The following is a 15,578-nucleotide window of genomic DNA, read 5'->3' on the forward strand; positions in this document are numbered from 1 at the left end:
TCTGGTCAACAGTAGGCTATTAGGCATTAAGTTTGGAGGGGAATCAAAAGTTGTATATGGTTTTTCCACTGTGTTGGAGTTGGTGCCCGAACCCCTGTGTTCAGGGGTCATCTGTACTATTTTCTGAATGAGGCTTATATCATTTATAGTTCCCACTATTTAACATTAGAATAAACATTAATACTTTGAAAAAACAAAGCCACTCTTGTTCACCAAATACAATGAAAATATCCTCCTAAACTGGCACAGAGTTGCATGATTTATAATAATTATGCTAATATACAAACCAAACAATAAAATAAAAACATATTCTGTTCTCTGTACTATTTTAATTGAAATACTATTTGTTTTAAGTAGCTATTTTAATGTTTATACACTATTTATCAAAATAAAACTTCTGTTACTATTTTCCATGTTCTTGATAATAAACCTGAGTTGTTTAAGCTGTGCTTAAATTGTAGCCTTCACTTCTCTGTTTCCGTCTTAGTATGTATATCCATCTGTTTGTTCTTTCCTCAGTTTTTCTTGGTTTTATAGTCCTGTCCCTTATATACATGTATATACCCAGAAAGTAGAAATTTCCTTCTGTAAAACCTTTTGTTAAGATTATGAACCCAAAGTTCTTTCCTATGTCACATGAATTTCTGATTTTTTAATCTGAAGGTATTTCCATTCATTTCCTCTAATACACTAAGGATAACTAGCCAGTATTCCACTTACTTGGAAAAACATAAATAAAAATACTTGAAATAGCTCAATCATGTCTTAGTATAGTCCATGGCTACCGTTAAGACTTCTTTCCTTTAGCTTTTCACTATTGTTTGTACTTAGAATACTTTCGGCATTTCCTTTTTTTTTTTTTTTTTTAAATTTGTCTAATAGACCTATGGTTACCTATTTCTTCTTTTTTTTTGATAATTACTTTTTTATTGAAGGGTAGTTGACACACGGTATTACATTACATTAGTTTCAGGTGTACAACATAGTGATTTAACATTTATATACATGACAATTCTAGGTACCAGCTATCACCATACCAAGCTGTTACAATATCTTGACTATATTCATTACATCCCGGTTACTTATTATTTTACCATTGGAAGTGTATACTTTTTTTTTTTTCCTGAGGGCATCTCTCATATTTATTGATCAAATGGTTGTTAACAACAATAAAATTCTGTATAGGGGAGTCAATGCTCAATCGGCATTTCCTTTTTAAAATACAATAGCTAAAACTTCTAATATTAATCAAAAAGTATCTGATAAATTCAGCGATAATGAAAGAATGCTGTTCAGGAATAATGAAAGAATGCTGTTATTATTAGTTAATATATTAATGTAGGGTTGCTGGTTTTCTTATCTCCACAGTGACTTAAACTTGCTTTTACAACTATTTTAAAACATTATTTGTTTTACACTAAGCATGCTATGCTCTAGTCTTTTTTCCCTAGAACCTTTAGATTTTGGTAACCCAGCTAGCTGTATACATATATGCAAATATATATAAAATATAGTATGTATATAGAACAGAATATGGAAAGTTTCCATTTCATTCTGAGAATATGCTCTATCACATTAATTCATATTTGAAATTAATATAAACAACCAGAGAGAAAAACATTGCAATACCATTAATTCCAGCCCATAACGCTCTTCTGTTTTAAAAGGTTAAGTCACAGCTAGCCCTGCCTGTTAACTGCTATTCAGTCACTAATTCTCTGTTGCCATCTTAAGTAGCTTAAAAAAGAATTCAGAGGGTCAGTTATAATACTTGTTGCCATTTTATGTTCCTCTTTAGCTTTACTAAAGGCATATAGGCTTTAATTTCCAGTTCAAATTTTTCCTTCTGTTTTTAGAACTAAAGATAAATAGAATTAAAATCATTTGTTATAAATATTGCAAAAATAGCAGGAGAATCCCTTTCATACAAGTGATTCCCAAGTCATCATTTAGCTAGAATAGAATTGTCCCTTTGCTGCTAAAATTGCTTAAGTTTTCCCAGAGAACTGTGTCTTTAATTCGCAGATCTACTACTACTTATCTCAACTGCATTCTAAATTGCAAGAAAGCTTGCAGGCTCACCTTAATCATACTATGTAGTTTAAGTATATTACGTAACATCCATTTAATACAAATGCAGATTTTAAATAATACAAAATAAAATTGATCAAAAACAAGTTGAGATTTAAAGATCAAAATAAGAGATGGTAAGCATGATGATTAAGAATTCAAGTCCTCCTGCCAAGGCAATGACCTTGAACTATTTATTTAGACTGGTTTTCTCAGTTGCTCAACTAGCTAAAATACCTATTTAAGTAAGTTGTTATAAGGATAAATGAGATAATGAATATGAAGTATTTATCACTGTGCCAGACACATGGTAGGTGCTCTATAATATTGATGTTAATTTATAATAATAAAGAATATATTTTTCTTGCTATATTATAATTAACTTTCTTTTTCTAGAATAATGATTAGGGTAGCAATAGATAATACTGTGTTTTAAAATAACATAATACCACAGGATTTTACTGAATAGACAAATCCACTTTTTGTAAGAATGTGTTAAATAACTTCCCTAGAACTTTGCCATAGTACTCTTAAGATGGTTTCCTATAGACACTTGATGTATGATGCAGTAATGAGTGTATAATCAGCATATAAAACCAGGCCATTTTTATACCTGTTCTAATTGGCTTATTTAGTCGAGTGCCAAATGCTGCAAAATCAAGGTTCTAGTACATTATCCCTAAAACGGGCAGCAAGGTTCTAGTGGAGTTTCTTTTCTAAGTCTTTCTACTCTGTTTTTTCAAGATCTTTAATCTATTAAATCCTGAGAGCTCCCCTGCTAAACTCAATGTTTTACTTATCTTTTATATTCCAGCAGACCTAGCACATAACAGGTATTTGGCAAACAAAATTACTCAAGAAGAGAAATCTGAAAAAATGATTTACAACTTAATATGGCAGATTTAATTGCTATTTTCTTTTTTGTGAAAACATCTATTGTCTAGTATTTCTGCCTTTCTCCTTCTATCTCACTTCTAAGTGTTCTCAATACCTGAATAGGAGAGCTACCACTGCCCATTACCAGTGTGTTACAGGACGTCCTGAATGTTGTAGTGCATACATGTTGAGCCATTTATATATATCCATTACCTTCCTATGTATGTTGGACTCTTTTGAAATATGCTTCAATTTATAGACCATGAAGGATTTCTTTTTGCATGCTGATTTTGTAAGCCTTAGGTACCATGCAATCTGTATTAGAAACACTTCAGGATTAATAATGTTATCTCCCCCCTTAAGATAAAGAGAAAATAGGAATGAAAATGTAACCACATATGGGAGGAAAGGAATAGTTAAAAGATTTAAATCTGCCCAAAAATGTCTTTCTTTCTGTGAAACAGTAGCAATTTGAACTGCAGCCGGTTGTATGATAAGTGCTGCCATTCTCTCCTTTTGCCATGCTGCTAGTGAATAGTTTCAAGAGGAATTTTTTTTTTTAAAGACCGACTGTGGTCCCACGATGGTCCACATAATACGTGAGACCCAGGACAAAGTGAAAACATTGAGCACCTTGTTCAAAAATAATTAAGAATTCCAAAATGACAACAGCATAGCATAATAGTAAGTGCAGGCCCTGTGCAAATGCACAGCTCACATACCCATGAAGCTGGCCCTGCAGAGTTCCCTATTTCTGGGGGATTGGTCTTCCTCTTGGCCCTTTGCTTCACAGCTCTTCAGGGTAAATGCCTTCATTGTATCTGAGAGCATCGAGCTTGAACATCAGAGAGAGTAAGGATGTGTGAACTCCCCATCATGACCAGGCATTGTGATTAGTGGTCATTGTAAAGGGTCAACGGGCGGTGGAATTAAGAATAATGAGATAATTCATCCCAGGAGTAAGGCTTAAGCCCTTTGAGGGTAGAGAAAGCAACAGTAGAAGAATAAGCATTTATTTTGTGTCTTTAGATAAGAACCATATTAGGCTTTTTAAAAATACATTATCCTGATTTGTCACATAAACCCTATAAAGTAATTTTTATTACCCCATTTTCTACATGAGGAAACTGAGCCTCAAGGATATAAAATAGCTTGCTCACAGTCAGACAGCAAGAAACTGGCACTGTGGTGACTGCCCACGTCTTTCTTCATACCAGGCCCATGTTCTTTCTGTGGGTATTGGTATTGTGCTGGCTAAAGTCTGGCCTTAGGAGCTGATAGCCACACTAAAAGTGCAGCCTTGAGAAGCAGATGTAAGAAGGAGGACTGCGATTAGGGAGGGAAATTTAGTCTGGCAGTGTCTGCTGTGTGAGGAAGCTGAGCCAGCATGGACTGAGGCCTTGTAGCATATACAAAATGTGGCAAATAAAAAGAGAGTCATTACCTTGACCAGGCAGAGGGAACTGTTTGCCTGACATTAGAGTAAGGCTGTGGCCGCAGAACAAATGTAACATATTGGAGATGGATAGAAGATAGCACATTGGTTGCTGTAAAATTATAGCTCCTCCTACAGTAAAGGCAGAAACAGACAAAACAACCTCAAATGATGGACACGAAGTTTCAGTAAGTGCCATAAGTCTGTGCAGCATCTAAGGACCAGCGTATTTTAGTACAGTGTTTTCCAAGCTTCATTCACTTATGTTCCATTTTCTTCATGATTTTATTGTGTCCAAGTCTTAACCATACATACCACTGTGGATGTGGCATATATTTTAAATCTGTTATTCTATACAAGCATGAATGAATTTATCCTAACTAAAGCACTAGTTTTCTGTCCTCAAACAACTCTACTAATTGTTTAAGCTTACTTGCTCTTCAGTTTATTCAACTCATATTTGTTGAGTGCCTTATATGTTCTAGGATCTGTCTACCTGGTGTGGATAGTAGGTAGGGATCTGGGGAGGAAGAGAAGTCAGAAGTGAGTAGGATATGGTCCCTGCCTTGGACGGCTTCAGAATGAAATCAGCATACAATTTTAGAATGCTGAGAAACCAGGACTGAGGGAGTACAGACTTGGCTGGAAGAGGTGAGAAACTATACAAAGGTAACCTTGAGCAGGATAGTCTAAACGACTTAAGAGGAGTTCACCAAGCAGATATGAATTATTCATCTTCCCTAGACCTTGGCTGGATTTAAAAAAAATTTTTTTATTCATTTAGTAAAAGACATCAAAGTTTTTTAAACTATTGAACTCAATTTAAACTGATGGTTGTTATCAAGAAATTCTCAGATTATTAACATTGTTTAGAAACTGTAATTTTATTTTAGGTCTGATGAAGTAAATAGTAGAAACAAAACATAACCATAACTTTCTGAAATATTTTGATGTATAGCTCTTGTATCCATAATTTAGACTATAAATGCATTGTGTATGTTTGTTTTTTCACCTGAATACCTTTTTTATACAGACTTTATAGACTAAAATGCCAACTACTTTCTTCTCATATTTCTTTTTTCTTTGTAAAAAGGTTATAACAAAAAGTGGTTTATGTCACTTACAACATATATTTACTATAATTTTTTTTCTTTTCTTACTTTCAGTGTAAGACTCTTTCTGGAGTCTGTGACCACATCATATCCCTGTCATCGGATCCTCTAGTTTCACAGTCTGCCCACCTGGAAGTGATTCAGCTGGCAAACATCAAGCCAAGTGAAGGGCTGGTAAGAGATACGTATTTGTTGAAGCCACCATGCATCAACAGACAGCTAATGATGTGGGCAAAGCAGCCTCCAAATAAAAGAATCCACCAGTTTTAGCGAACTTGGAGCATTTTGGTATTTTTTCCTAGAGGAGTTAAGGTAGTAGGAGTTTAAGAGTTTTATTGTAAGAACCATGGTGTTACCTACCTGTGCTCTTGGGTGTTCTGTTTGTTTTGCTTTGGTTTGTTCTAATTTTCATAGGTCTGTTTTCCCTTAGGTTGTATAAGCTAAACAAAGCTGGTGTTCTTTATAATTCACATCCATTCTTTCTTATAAGGGTGAGTAAGCAGGTGGATATTGCCCAAACTAGGTTAACATCTATGAATTATATTTTTTTATTATGTAATGATAAAGATAATCCTTTACATTTTGTTCACCTGATTAGAAATTGTATCGGTTCTAAATTTAACCCAAGGGGGAACTTTTTCTTCATTAAGCCTTTAGAAAGAAAGCATGTAAAATTAATATTAATGCGGAAGAGGCAAAAAACAAGAAACTGGCTGGAGAAGATCTTACCTACTACACAAATATTGCATGTTAGTTTAGTACTACAGTGTTTTTAGTTTCTCCCTATAGTTCACTTATCCAAGGATATCATTAACGATATTTTAGAAAATAGAAATCTTGGAAAGTAGCATTAATAATTCAAGTAATATATTCGCAAGGATCTCTAATCAGGTTTAACTTTTTATGTAGCTTTTCTTCTTTAATCATATATAAAATTGTTTCAGAGGATGATGCCTTCATTGGCCACCAGTGATTTTTTTCAGTTTGAAGCCATTTAATTCCATAGAGTGACTTTTCTCCTGATATTTGGCAAATTACTTTTGAGTAGTCATAATTCCTCATGCTTTTGTGGCTTTTACTGGTATTTTCCTGGGAAGATGGAAATCAACATATCAGACATAGCCAGCAAGTATGTCATCATCGTAACCTTTAAGTGGTATATCTTACTTTGATTAGTTTCAAGAGCTTATTTCTAACATTTATAAACTTATCTGGTGTAATAGTTGATGATTTTTTTAAGTTCTATTCCTTTTGGTTACCTTCACAAAGTCCAGTTTTCAGTTAAATTAAAGCATCTTTCAATCTATAGCATTAAATATTTTTCCTTTCTATATCTCCCCTTTCAGTAGTTATGGAGGAACGGAAGCTCTCTAAGCATGAGTGGTAGATTATAAACTAATACTATATTATATTAGACTAGGAATCAGGATACCTGGATACAAATCACTTATGTAAAATACAGTTGTGAGTATGTTCTGGGGGAGATGAGAGTGGTAAACTTAACCTCCTCAACCTTGATATATTTTCATCTGTAAAATGTTGGAGACAGGAAAGGGTGGAATAGATCAACTTTAAAAATCCCTCTAGCTCCATTGGTCTGTGGTTCTAAGGACAGTATTGTTCTGAGAAAAGAGCATGATTTTTTCCCTCTAATTTCTACTGTAATCATGGGAAAAAAATAACCATGTGAAGTGAGTAAACACAATGTTAATTAATGGACTTTATGATTTTTTTAATGAAGGTATAGCCCTGTACAGCTCTTGTTTTTCTTAATTTAAAAAGTAGATCTGGGTCTGCTCTTTGAAAGAGTCATAAACTTAAAATGCTAAAAACTAGATTCAGTCTGGGAAAGAGCTGGAAGAGAAAAGAAGTGAGTGACTATCATTTGCCAGGTATTTTCCTTACAACTTTTTGAAGAAGGTATTAATTTAGTAATTTTGCAAATGAGAGAATGAAATCACAGATCTTCACCAATTTTCCCTGTATCACATATAAGATACAATAGAGGCAGTTTAACCAGGTAAACTAAATGAAGTACATCATAACAAATCTTGTTTCATTATCCCACATTTAAACTTGGAATTGCTAAAAGGAGGTACAACAATTTAGGACTGTGACTTTAAAAGTGGAACTACCTAGAGAAATTCATTTTTAAAGGACAATTGGCAGCATTTCACTGGGAAAATATTTCCAAGGGAGGAAAAGAAAAAACTAAACTGTTGAATATTAATAAAAAGAGTTAAGCATAAAATATGTCTTATGATTCATGTTGAAGGGGAGATAACTAAAAAGAAATATTTCATGACTTATTCAAGGTATAATTTGAAAAATCAGCCACCTTTAAGTAAGCTTAGTCAGTCACCTTTGAAATTAATAGATTTGAGGATTTTTGTACATTTAGCATGTGCTAGCCATAGGAAGTGTCTAAATAGTGAATGAAAGAAAGAAATAGAAAGTGGTGAGAGAATAACAAGCCTTAATGAAGTTTAATTAGCTGAAAATATCTGCAGAAAGTCTTCTGCCTGTTACAAAATAGATCATCTCTCATAGGTAAAAGGTAATTGCTTTGTTCTTTCACTGATAAACTGGATAGATTGTTCATCAGCCTTCTACCTAATTAGTCAAATCTCCTGGGATTTCTTAGTTTTGAGAGTCCTGAGTATTAAAAGAAATGGAAGGAAATGTGCTTAGTTATGATTAAAACATGAAAGTAGCTTCAAAAATGCTTTTAAATAACAATTAGCATAAAATTAAAGGAAGGAAAATGAGAGCTATTGAAACAAATCAAAACTAGATCAGAACGAAGAGATGAGTTGAACAGAGAGGAAATGGCTTAGAGGACATCCTTAGGGGAAGCCTATTGGTCTCAGAGAGTTATTTCGCTATTTAGACATCTCCAAATATGGCTTATTCCATTGACTTGACTCTGAGGTTGCTTTGCCTCCCATTGGTTAACTGACATGTGGAGATAGAGTGAAGCAAATGTTGTTTTGCCAAGCTGAACAGAAGAGAGGGAGCTATTTGAGACAGCTCCAGAATTAATTTTTTTTTTTAAAAAGAGAGAGAAGGAAGAATGAAGGTTTTGATGAAATGGAAGACTAGATTTGTCTTGGTTCTGGAAAAAGCCATTTCAATTACATGTCCTCCTGCTGTTTGACCCTTTCTCAGAGGTGAACAAGTGATCGGATGTATTTCTGTGGACTCTTCATTATTCAGAAAATGATTAGTTTGAAATCCATCCAAGCAACTTGTTTCTTCTCTTACTTTTTGGGGGTGCCTGAATTTTGGCCATTTTTCTCATTAATGCTACCAGAGGGAGGTAAAAAGGATGAAGAAATTAGTTTTTATTATTAAAAGTAGTTGCAACAAATGATTTATTGAGGTCAGAAATGAAAATATTGCATAAAACAAAATGTCTTCATTTTTATGGCATTTTAAAATGTCCCTTATTTCTATCCTATTGCTCATTAACTATGAAGTTTCTGGAATTGAACTCATACATAGTTAGATCCTTCTTTATGTAAAGTATTTTAAAACTATTTTTTGTCCATCTAAAAATACCTTTTATATAAATTATAGAACATTTAATTATATATAGACAATGATGAGATCCTCTTCTTATAACTAACAGATACTTGCTTTAGCTTACAAATACCATTTTTGAAGTTCCTGGTATGCATAGTAATTATACACAAATTCTATTTCCAGAGTCATAACTAGAATATCTCCATGAATGTTTATTATCCCAATGACTATATTTTCTAAACATTTATCTTAGGATACTAGACTTTCTCTATGGTCTAATCATTTATGAAATTAGTTAGTGCTCTTATCCAGACATCTTAATTCATAATCAGTAATACAGTGTTGAAAGAGGTGTGTAGAGAATTATCATCAACTTCTGCTTACAGTTGTCAGAAGCGATGGGTGATTAAAATAAATTTGTCAAATATCAAACCCAGTTACTCTTTATAACCACATTTCACAAAGTACATGTGTGCTAAAGAGGTCTTAATATTTAAGAATAGATGTTAAACAGTGAATCTTTGACTTTAATATCTACAGTTGTCAAGTATTATGTTCTAATAAGAAAAGTGAAGGCGCTCAACTATCCTGTTAATAAATCAATAAATAAGGAGCCTACTGTTAAACATATAGTCTGGAGTCAAACTTCCTGGGCTTCACTACCTTGGGCAGACTCCTCAGCCTCTCTGTGCCTCAGTTTCCTTATCTCTAAAACAGAGGTAATGATAGTTTCTAATCACATAGGCTATTGTGAAATAAATGTGAAACAATCCCTGGCATGTTGTAGCAAGTAGACATAAGTGATGATGGTGATAGGTAATGATGAATGTTGATTGTCCAAGCAATAATTATTACTTCTTTCACTGTCTTTTTCCACTTTATCTTCTCACAATCCTTCTATGTAAAAAACTAAAACAAAACTTGGTGTTTGGCTAGTACAAATATATTTTGAGATCCTTTGTTAATTTGGCATCATTTTGTTAATTCCTTAGGTGGGGGAGAATGATTGCAAGGATCTTGACCTCTTCTAAACTCTGTAATAACCCCATTATATTTATCTTCCAATAAGTAATGGGATAAACACTAACTTCAAAAGGGAGTATGTCATATACTTGTCACCACTGTAAGGTTGAATATTACCTTATGGTCATAGCCAAGAACTACTAGTCAATTTCTTAATTAATTTCTATTGTACTTTTGTTGAGGTTAGTTATTTATTTTATATAAAGTCATGAACTTTCACTTAAGCAACTAGAGTTCACAGGTAAACATCTTTTAAAATTACATTCGTTTTGTTTCACATTAGCAATCTAAGCTCAGCCATTTCTGGAATTGATACCAAAATTTTAGACATAGGACATTACAGAAATGACTTTTCAGAATTAGAACCTCCCCAGTAACTTAATAGTTCCATATCATGAACTTTATTGCTTGTTTGTATCTCTTATTTTCAATAAAAACACATGTACATTCAGGTATATAAATATATAATTAACATAAAGGAATGGGAAATTAACATTATAGTAAATGTTTATGTAAGTGCTTAAATGTATGCTTTCTTCTGAAATGATACTGGTTAATGCTAAGTTTCTTATATTTCAGACTTCAAGTACATTAAAATCACTATTTTTAAATTTTTGAAACCAGTATTTGGAAATGTAAAGTACTTTTGTAGGTAAAACAGGTAATTTTTCCCCAAAGAGAATTTAAAGTAACAATCTTCCTTAGGATAAAAGGCCATTCACTGAATCATCCATTTTTTTGTGATTTACTTAAATGAAAATATTTTAATATTTAAAATGTGAGTACTTTCTTGTGATATTTTTTCCTTTAAAGTCCAATTACTATCCATAATTTAAAGTTTTCATTTATTCTGAAAGCTTGCACAATTTAAAGATTTCTGGATAATCTTTAAAAAAGCTTTTTTCTAAAATGGCTTGATTTAAATGGAAAATGGAATCTTACCCTCTTTGTTGGCAGGAAGGATTGAACTCATTACCTCTTAGTTATTGATATAGCAATGACTGGATATAGCCATTAAAATTTCATCAATAAGAAATAAAGGCAAAGAGTATAGTATACCACAGAACAGAAGGAGAAAAAAGTTGATAATAACAATATTTTATCACTCTTCTGCCTCCAGTTAGTTGTAGTTGAAATGGCTCTGTAGAAACCTACATTTTATTCTGTAATATGTATCAAGTATAATAAGTTAATAACATACCAGTATTTGAATTTTCCATTGTAACTTATTTTGCCACAGAACATATAGTATGGATTTTGTGGGGAGTAAGGTGTTTTCTTTAGGATATTGAATTGCTATGCTGTATTTTATAAGTTTCTTAGACAATTCAAGTAGTTATGTGATTGAGTACAGGCTTCTTTGGGCAAACTTGAGAAACCAGACCATTCAGGTAGCAATTTCTCACCAGTTTAAAGACAGCATAATTGAGTCATAGATTCATCCATGGGGCATGTGGCAATTTTGATTTGAGAGGGTAATTTTTTTCATAAATGAGGTTATAATATACCTGAAATATATTCCAATTGCTTCACGTTTTTTTTCTGATGCTGTCTTTTTCTTAGGGTATGTATATCAAATCAACTTATGATGGCCTCCATGTAATTACTGGAACTACAGAAAATGTAAGTATTCTAATATTTCAAATTTTGGTGTGTGTTTTTCCTTTTATTGTTAAACAACATGTATCTCACATAATTGGGGTTAACTTCTGAGAACATGAAAGGATTAGTAGATAAAGCTAAAATAACATACTGAGTTAGTAAGTGCTGGTTTGGGGAGAATTTTAGTCATTTTATTAAGTTTGGAATAGCTGTTTACTTAAAGTAAATCAGATGTTTTATTTGTAGCCACAGATTTGTCTTTGTTAAGTATTTGCTGGTTTATGACGAGTTATTGTGGCATCAGAAAGAATCCACTTCCATTTGTCAAATAGTTTAGTTGTATTAAGAAACTTAACTCATGTAAGAAAGAAACATCAGGTAAGTCAGGCTTTCTGAACACTTGCAGTATAATTCAGCCTCATTCAGTAAAGGGGCAGCATGGTATAGCTCAGTGGTATTCACAGTGAGTTCCTCCCTGGACCAGCAGCATCAGCCTCCCTTGGGAACACGTTAGAGCTGTAATTTCTAAGGTCCCACCCCAGACCTACTAAATCAGAAACTATGGAAACCAGCCTGTTTCATAACAAGAGATTCTGTTGTAACAGGTGATTCTGAGACATGCTCAAGTTTGAGAACCACTGCAAGCAGTGGGTCAATCCCTAGGCCTAGGTCCTACAACAGTTCTGCATCTTAACGGCAGTGTATTTTTGGCAAGTCACTTACCCTATCATTGGTTCAGTTTCCTTAATTATAAATTGGAAATATCTTCTCTACTACATACCTCACCAGTTGTCATGAAAATTAAATCAACTAATGTGAAAGACTGTGCTATGAAGAGCTATAGAAATGTGAAGTGATCGTATTGAACATTAACATGATCAATATAATAGATTTGAATGCATAATAAATCATTATTCCTGCATTTGGATATCCCAGATTTCTATCCTATTCTTTTAAGCAAGGGCTGAGCTTTGAATGTTTTTCTTTGAGAAATTCTGACAAATTGTATGTTTATGCTATATGTTCCTTCAAAGGAAACTGAGGTGGAATTAGTTCCTCTCAAGTTATTGATCTCAACATTTTACCAGTATTTTCTTTTTAAAAATCAACATTCTCTTCAGCTAATTCACCTATTAATCATGTAACACACATACACACATACATACACACACACACACACACACACACACACACCACTTCTCTTGATTTCTTGTGAATGGAGAAACACATAATATACACTGCAGTTGGATTACTGTACTGGCTTCACATGTGGTATCAAATATGAGAATAATATGGAATCAAGAATATCAGTTAAGTGCATATTGTCAACTATATAAAATTTTACATGCAGTGAGACACTGTCAACAATGACCATTCTCATTTATGTATACATTTATCTGATATTGCATTTCTTCATTGTTCATTTAACAAACTTCTTCATGTCTGCTATGTTTCGGACATGGGGCTAGGTATTGGAAGAAATTTTTAATCTAGCTTGCTGTACCTAAGGAGTTCAAGTAGGGGTTTATCTGTGTTAACAGGTAGTGAAATTTACATAGACAAATAAAGAACAGCAAATGCTACCAAGTGAAGTCAGGGAAGGAATCACAGAAATGGTGATTTTGAACTTACCTTTAAGAATTGGTAGGAACATATTTCTATATTGTGGGGATCTGCAAAACTGTTGAGCGCTATACATTACTCATGTTAATTACTCAGTAATATTTGATAAATGGATGAGTGACCAAAGAAAGACTGATTCTGTGAACATAGTTCATCATTTAGTTCTTTTTTCTTGAAAATATTTTACTGTTTTTGGTACCCTCAGTCATTTATCATTAGGAGATTGAGTCTCAGTAAAGCTGTTCCCTGAAGTGGGGAAATTATTTACTTTGCTGTGCTCTACTCTCTTACTTTCTCATTTGTAAAATGAGGGGTTTGGACAAAATGATCTCTTTTAACACTGAAAGTCTATAATTTATATGACTTACTTCCTTTTTTACTGACCTGTACAAAAAGTTGTTTCAGTTTCCTTGAATTTTATGTACCATCATTTTTTTACATCATGACTAGAGCCCTTAGTTTGATATTTTTCTTCCATACTCTCCTTTAGAAAGATCAATTGTGAGCCAAGTAGTGCAGGGATTGACTTTATAGTTACAGCAATATTAAGGTAATGATTAATGACTTTTCAGAATTGTTATATGGCACTTATCTAAGCTGGGAATATGCCCACTAGCACAGGTGGGGCTATGAAAGAAATAACATATTTTTCTTGTTATGACACTGATTCTTAGGATTGGGTTCACATCTTAGATGAACTACTCTCTTAATACTATGCTTATGTTACTGCTTCAGGAACTAGAATTCCCTAGGTCATCATCTTATCTTGAATTCTAGTCTATGGCAAATGATTTTATTGTGAATTTTAAAATTCATTGACCTGAGGTTAATATTGTTTGAAGACTTCTTTGTTTTTAAATCATTGAAAACTGGAAATGAGTAATAAGTAAAGGAGTTAGAAATCACTTTTAAAGTAATTCCTATTCCAAGGTCTCAAAAGTAGCATTTTATTTTGCAGATTCCATCAATATATCAATCTTCTTTAATTCCAATAGATACTAATGAATGATATTACAGTATTTATGGTTGTGTTTGATCGATAAATTAGTACATATATATACAAGTATGTTTTTTCACAAAACACATTTTCTGTATATTCAAAATTCCACATACATGTTGTCATTAAAATGCCTAATAATATGAATAGTCAATAATCAGTGGTCACTAGAGGAAAAATAATAGCATTTTTAATTCATTACCTATAACTACAATATTATAAAATTTCTATCTTAAATTTCAGTTTCCTAAAGATTTCACTAAACTTGTCAACATTAGCTTACCAAAATTATTTTTTGCTTGTTTGTTTCTGTTTTTAATTTTTTATGGGAATACAGGAAAAATGTGATGAAATTGTTACATCTTGTGGAAATGTTGGCATTTCTGTTTATTAAGTGTGGTTTTGTTGAAACCAATATATTACATTGTATGAAACAAAAGAAATAAGATCCTCTTATTAGTTAGAGAAATAATCTTATATAGTGTAACTTTGAACTAATGGCTGTCCATCTTTCAATTTACTTTTCTTAGTTACTCAGAATTGATGGTACTAGTGATGAAATAAATTAGTAATTTAATCATCAGTTACAAAGCTTTAATGCTGATCATAAGCACATACTTGAAAATATTTATTTCCTGAAGTTAATGTAAATTATTTATATTAAATGGAAAGGATCAAAGTTTTAAAAGAACAGTATTTCAAAAAATATTTCTGAACCAGTTGCCCAGTAGAGCCTATTGGGTTGTCTGTATAAAGTTTGCCAATTATCAAGGTTATTACCAATTATCATTTCCCTTAATGTTCTCAGACATTTGTTGGTCTTTTATAACTTAAATACCTACATACTGTTTTGCAATTCTGCTTTCTGTCGTTAGTTATCCATAGAATGCAAACACTTTATTGAAGACTAGTAAACATTGTTAGTTTACTAATTCCTTGAAGATTATTGTTACATTCTTGATCTTATTTAAAGAGGTTAACTTGTAGTGTTTCCTGAGAGAGGAAATGACTGATAAAACTTTTGTTCATTATCATTTCCTTTATGTTAAATTTAGTCACCTGCAGATCGTTGCAAGAAAATCCATGCTGGCGATGAAGTGATTCAAGTTAATCATCAGACTGTGGTATGTATAATTACCTTACAAGTCAGTGGGAGGAACTAACATAAAGATTTGCTAAAGCTTTAAAAAAAATACCAATGAAATGCCTGTGGATAAAGTAATCGAACAGCCTTTTAAAAAATAACTGAGTAACTATTATTTTTGGAATGTAAAGCATAGCTTTAAAAGAACATGAGGAAATATTGGTGGTGGCT

General features: G+C 32.7%; 1 protein-coding gene across 5 annotated transcripts in view; it reads left to right on the plus strand.

Annotated features, from left to right (window-relative positions):
• The window catches only part of CNKSR2 (connector enhancer of kinase suppressor of Ras 2), a 257,408-nt gene that overhangs the window by 112,409 nt on the left and 129,421 nt on the right, over window positions 1-15,578 (plus strand). For all 5 annotated transcript variants that reach the window (XM_036912833.2, XM_036912835.2, XM_036912832.2 and 2 more), the window contains exons 6-8: window positions 5,548-5,667; window positions 11,605-11,664; window positions 15,319-15,387. In XM_036912833.2, coding sequence (XP_036768728.1) covers window positions 5,548-5,667; window positions 11,605-11,664; window positions 15,319-15,387 — 249 coding nt within the window. The remainder of the gene's footprint in view (window positions 1-5,547; window positions 5,668-11,604; window positions 11,665-15,318; window positions 15,388-15,578) is intronic.

The sequence above is a fragment of the Manis pentadactyla genome, chromosome X, assembly GCF_030020395.1.
Source record: "Manis pentadactyla isolate mManPen7 chromosome X, mManPen7.hap1, whole genome shotgun sequence".
Taxonomy (NCBI): domain Eukaryota; kingdom Metazoa; phylum Chordata; class Mammalia; order Pholidota; family Manidae; genus Manis; species Manis pentadactyla.